This window comes from Octodon degus, unplaced genomic scaffold, assembly GCF_000260255.1.
Source record: "Octodon degus isolate 3935 unplaced genomic scaffold, OctDeg1.0 scaffold00195, whole genome shotgun sequence".
Taxonomy (NCBI): Eukaryota; Metazoa; Chordata; class Mammalia; order Rodentia; family Octodontidae; genus Octodon; species Octodon degus.
Genome location: NW_004524771.1, coordinates 4,192,348 through 4,198,565, shown reverse-complemented (window position 1 = coordinate 4,198,565; position 6,218 = coordinate 4,192,348). Strand labels below are relative to the sequence as shown.

The following is a 6,218-nucleotide window of genomic DNA, read 5'->3' as shown; positions in this document are numbered from 1 at the left end:
CCTTTTCACTAGCTGCACCAGCCTCTTCAAGATCTGAAACTCTGTCTTCACTTTCACTTAAACGGTTTTGCAAGATTGTGATTGAGATTTCAAGTTCCTCTATATCTTTTGACTCTGCTTTATGTGATCTATTTCTTTCTTGTTCTGCTCATTCATGGAATCTGTCATTTTTCTAATCTCTATTTTTTTTTATCAATGTCTTCTTTAGAAGCAATTACTAATTCTTTTACTGCAGTGTTTTTTTCAGATTGAGTTTCCTCCTTATGTTTCTGTAGTTGATTCTTTACTTCAGATGCTATGAGTTCCGAGAATTCTTTTTCTATTTCAGAACATTCTGCTCTGAGTTCCTCTATAACTTTCTGTTGTTGCTTATTTACTATCGACTCTATTAATTCGTACATTTGAGCTGAGCTAGTAGAAAAGAATTCCACTCTGAGATCCTCTATGACTTTCTGCTGTTGCTTATTTACTATTGATGCTATTAATTCATACAATTGAGCTGAGCTAGTGTCCTCTGCACTTGTCCTGGGTGGGTTTTCTCCATATGTTTCTGCATTTGATTCTTTACTGCAGATGTTATTAATTCAGGGATTTCTTCTTTCATTTCCAATCTGAGTTCCTCTATACCTTTCTTTTTTTTTTTTTTTCCTCTATACCTTTCTACAGTTGTTTCTTTATTTCAGAAGCCATTGATTCATTGATTTCAGCTGTGTGATTCCCAATTTGTTCTGTGTTAGTGTCCTCTACACTTGTTATGAGTGGGTTTGGGGTCTGAGATTGCATTTTGCTCCTTCTCATTGTCATTTTGTGTCGCACTGTCTTCTGACCTTTGTTGTAGAGCTTTATTGCAGTTATAACCTTAGCACCTACTGAAGTTCAGGTGCAGATCTACAAAGTTTGGATTTATCCAGCTGTGCCTGGCTTGGGTCTGGCTGCTGTGCTCGACTCCTTCCTGCTGCCACCCTTAGGAGCGATCCTGTTGTGCCCCTCTGGGAAGATGTTCTGCTCCTGGACTAGTTGTGTGGTTCTGTTCCCTACTCTCTCTGTGTCGATTGCTGTTGCAGGGTTTCACTCCAGACCTGTGTGCCAGGCCTGAGCTGAGTCTGAAGGGGACAAGGTGGAGTAGGCGGGAGAGGAAGCTCTCCCACACACTCACCAGGCCTGGGCTAGGACTGGATCTGGAGGTCCCCAGAATGCAGCAGAAATTCTCACTGGGCGCTCAGTGTGGGGTGGGGTGCTACGGAGTGGTGCTGGGGCATTCCAAGGGGGTGGGAGAGGATCTCACCCATGCTGCACCTGGACTGGGACTGTAAGGTCCCACTGGCACAGGGTGGCCAGAAACTCTCCCACACACTCACTGGGCCTGGGCTAGGACTGGATCTAGGGGTCCCCAGAACGCGGCAGAAATTCTCACGTGGCAGGTGGGGTAGGGGGGTGCTGCGGTTGTTGGGGTTGGTCCCAAGTGGTGGAACGGTCTCACCCACGCTGCACCTGGGCTTGGACCGGCAGATCCCTCCAGCACAGGGTAGCTGGAACCTGTATAATATTTTAATATGGATGTATATGATTATATTAAATTATTTTTGCATAGTTCAGGTGTCTTTTTACTTACCTACTTAGCTATCAGCTTCTAGATTTTTCAGTGCTTCACCATATGAGATTGTGCATTTACTTGTGCTGTTTCCTTGTTCATGGATGTTCAGGTGTGTTTCTACCTTATTTTTGTTCTTGCAATTTTAAACAATGCTGTAGCAAACTTATTTGTGTATGTGTAAGTCTTTGCCTACTAGTGCTTTTGTGTTTATTCAGTTAAATTCTTAGATTATGATAGATTCACATGCACTTGTGACAAATAATATTGAGCAATACCATTCTCCTTTCCCCTAGTTTCCTCCAGTAGTAGCATCCTGTGAAAACCCTATGACAATTTCTCACATTTCTGCAATTTTATTTGTATATGTGTGTGCATGTGCCTCTCTGTGGTTTGGTGCGGTTTCATCATCGGGGTCAGTTGTGTTTCATCATGGTTCCATTATCACAGGATCTTTCCGTTGTTCTTTTATAGCCATACTTACCTTCTGTCTCTTACTCTTTGTGATCATGGATCTGTTTTCTATCTTTTTAATTATGTCATTTTAAGAATAGCATATAAATTGAATCATTAAGTATGCTGTTTTATGATTTTTGTCATTGGTTTTTTTCCATTGATCATACTTCCCTTGAGGTTTACTCAGGTTGTTGCCATTATTAAAAGTGTTTCTTTTTATCTGCTGCTGACTTTTCCATGGGATAGACACAATCCTATTTGATCATTAACACCTTGAAAGACATCTGGGTTGTTTTTAGGGTTTAGCTATTGGAAATAATATTGCTGTGAATATTCATATACAAGTTTCTCTCTCTTTCTCTAGAATAAGCACCCAAGATGCCATTGCTAGATTGGATAGTATTTGCAGTTTTTGTTTTTTTTTTTTTTAAAACAACTAGAGATTGAACTCAGGACCTTGCACTGCTAGGCAGGCACCTGTATCACTGAGCTATCTGCCTATCCCTGCGTAGGTTTATAAAAAACTGCCATACTCTTTTCCAGAACATCTGTACCATTTTACATTCCCAGCAGCAATGTGGAGCTGATCCACTTTCTCTGTATTTTTGCCAGCATTTGCTGTTGTCATATCTCACTGGGGTTTTGCTTTGCATTTCCCTGTAATTAGTGCCCTGCTTAGTTAAAAACATGGCCTTAATTCATTAACTTAGAAGGAAACTGTAACGTGAAAACATACCACAGAGGTAGCCAGCGTGCATCATGAAGCCAAAAAGCATTTAGCAGAGTACATTCTGAGTAGCAGTCGGGACTAAGCTGAGAAAATAAAGAGCTGCATGAAAGCAGGCAGTTATTTTGCAGAAATTATAACTGAGCAAGTTAGGAAGTAGTGGAAAGCTTAGGGCAGTGGTAGAGAACCTAGACCATGCATGTCAAAGTGTGCTCGTTATATCATTGAAAGTGTTAAAAAGTTTGCCACTTAGGATGACATGGCTGACGGGTAGGTGTTTGTGCTGGGACAAGCGTATCTTCTGATTCTTTACTTTTAGCTGTCTTAGTTTTGAGTTACAGATTATATAAGATCTCCTCAGATGCATCTCTTACTAAAATGTACATTAAGTGTGTAATCTGTTATCTGACATATAACCGTTTGGTTGCAGAAGAACACAGAACAGGAGGAGACAGCTTTCCTGCGCTGTAAGTCATCATTAGCAGAGAGAGTGGCAAGTTCTGCAGTAGAAAGAGGCTTAGAATGAGGAAGTACTCAGGAAGTCTTCCTTGAGGAGGGAACATTTGAGAAATGTTGAATGATCAGTAGACAGACATGAGCTCAGATCAGACAGGGGTGTAAAGAGGGGACACAGGAAAGGAGTTTGTTACATAGGGAAAATGACTGTTAACCAGCAGGTGGTGAAATGAGCTAATTATACAATAGTGCCCACCTGGGGTTTTTCTGCTATTGGGTTAGTTCTGACCTGTGATCAGTAGTGATGATGTAACCCAAACCTCAGGGACTGGGTTTGTGCTGCTTGCCTGCATTCCATTCCCCTTAGGGGCTGGGTTTCATCTAGAGTTAGCTGGGCTGGGAAATTGAACTTGTGCTTTGGATCAACAAATCTGTCAGAGATTGTTAAATGTATTGTTGTATTTGCTCTTTTAAACATAGAGGCTTTGGTTAATTACAGAGAAGTCTGAACACAGTCCAAGTGCACCCTCTCGCATTTAGGGCAGGTCTTACATCATTTTTACTTAACTGTTGGATTCAGGTAATTTTGGTAGGTGTCGTAGCTTTCAAGAAGCTCTCATATACATGCCATTGTAGATATATAGAGACCCTAGCAGATGAACATCTAATATTTAAGAGTGACATGTGCCTGACAAAGAGCACATTGTGGGGGAGTATTTCGAGGCGCATGGTTCAAGGTTAGTTCACCCAATTACCTACCTACAGGAGCAGCATTTGTGGAAAACATGATCTGTACCAGGTTCTGTGCTAGTGCAGAGAATCCAGGAAAGACAAGAGGTAGAAGCTAGATAGGGGTAGTTGAAGCAGACTGTGAGGTTTAATTTCCTCTTGGGGTGGGCCAGTTCTGATCACTCGGCAGTGGTGACCTAGAGTGCTGGGGTGGATTAGTATGCTATAGCACAGGGGCAGAGTAAAAGCACTAGTACTGTGTATTTGCTGATGCTGTGTTAGAATTGGCTGGTGTAGAGGGAATAATTTGAGTAAAGATTGTGTATAGGAGTGGCACAACTTCTATCGTAGGACAAAGGATGGTTGTCTTGGTTGTATGGATTGTAATGGACCCGTGTTGGGTGGTGGGCCTGGAGTACTGACATAGTTGCTTATTACACACTGTCTTCAGGAGGTCCCTTAAATGTCTTTAAACCTTAGTTTCTTCAAATATAAAATGGAGATAATAACACCTGCCTTATCTATAGCATACTGTTGGTGGGAGGAGCTAGTGAAATAATGAGTCTGAAATAATGGGTATGACTACCCACAGAGTGACAAACAATTTAACATTATTACTACAGATCTGGTGGCAGGTGGAGCAGGAAATCCTTTGTAGTTAGCAAAGTTGAGCCAGATAGTATTGGCTTCAGGGCTTTAGCACTACATCTGTTTAGTTTGCTAGTTGTTGTCATATCCATATCATAACTCCAAGGCTGCTTCTACTTAGGCCACAGAATCTAAGCCTGACCTCGCTCTCTCTCCACTTAATGTCCATCTACCGTGAAATCCTCTTATTTTCTCCAAGGTTCTCATTAACAGTAGTCTGGTTACCTTGTTTGTGTATCTCTCCCTGCTAAAACAGTGCAGATGTGGTAGAGAGCTTTCCTGACTCAGTACCATTTTTCTATCCCTAGGGTCCAGTATAATGCCTGACACAGGGGCAGTACTCTTCACATTGGTTGCATGAGTAAAGAAGTGAAGGGTTTTGAGGCTAAGACCCAATCGGCATAGGCCTAGAAGCCCTAGGAGGATTGCTAAGAATTGAGTGTAGTAGCTGTGACTTCATCTCTCTCTAGACATGTTCCTGAATCTCTCATTTCTTTGGTTATTGATAAATCAATTAAATGCATAGAAATTATAACTTAATTGAAAACTCTGGATCTTAGTTTGTGTTATAATCTCTTATATAGAATAAAGAATAAGAATCAGAATTCCAGTTTGTGTGTGTGTGTGTGTGTGTGTGTGTGTGTGTGTGTGTTGGTAAGTAACGGGCCATGAAATTGCATGCTGTTTCCAATTTGGCAGGCTGGTGGATTCAATCTCTGTAATGTAATCTTGTTCTTTGAACTACATGTGATTTGAATTAGATTTGCAACTTGTGAATTGGAAACAATTAATACCCAGCCCTTCCATACAACAAACTGATTTTTTTTTTTTTATACCAGGAATTGAACTCAGGGCCTCACATTTGTCAGGCAGGCACTGTGCCACTGAGGTATATGCCTGCTCCAAACTGACTTGTTTTTAAATTGGTTTTTCTCCCCCTATTGGCTGGCATCAATTCCCTTTTCAGAGTTTCTCTCTCATATACCATTACAATACTGTGTGTTTGGAAGTTTGATGAATATGGCAGGACTGTGCCTGGCATTTCTCCCTGACTTATGTGAAATGAATGTAAGTGGAGGGGCTTGTGGAGTGGCTCAGGGCAGTTGTGAGGCCCTTGCCTGTAAACCCAGGTGTCTCCTGTGTACCTCCATGCTGAGCCTTAGATTTGGTGATTCCTTGGCTCTCTGGAGGTGGTGGGGTACCCCTGCTTGGGACTCCCTTCACCAGGTGTACTGATAAGTCTCTGCTTCTCTTGCAGGGTAACCTGTCTGTGTGCTCAATTTGAAGCCGTCCTGCAGCATGGCTTGAAGAGGAGCCGAGGATTAGCACTCACAGCAGCAGCGATCAAACAGGCAGCAGGCTTTGCCAGCAAAACTGAGACAGGTACTTTTCTGCATTCTGGGGTCAGAGAAGCAAGCTTAGCTTCTCTCTTGCTCGTTTTGTTTTCTTTTCCTTTTTCTATTTTCTCTCCTTTCCTTTCCTTTCCTTTCCTTTCCTTTCCTTTCCTTCATCCTTTCCTTTTGCAAACCAGTCATTGTGTGGTCTGGGTTGTGTGACTTCAGAAATCCATGCCTTCTTTGTAGGTAAAAAAGTAATCATATCACCTAGCAT

General features: G+C 41.9%; 1 protein-coding gene across 1 annotated transcript in view; it reads left to right on the top strand.

Moving 5' to 3' along the window:
- The window catches only part of Snx29 (sorting nexin 29), a 626,724-nt gene that overhangs the window by 74,454 nt on the left and 546,052 nt on the right, over positions 1 to 6,218 (top strand). The window contains exon 4 of the mRNA XM_023704394.1: positions 5,866 to 5,990. Coding sequence (XP_023560162.1) covers positions 5,866 to 5,990 — 125 coding nt within the window. The remainder of the gene's footprint in view (positions 1 to 5,865; positions 5,991 to 6,218) is intronic.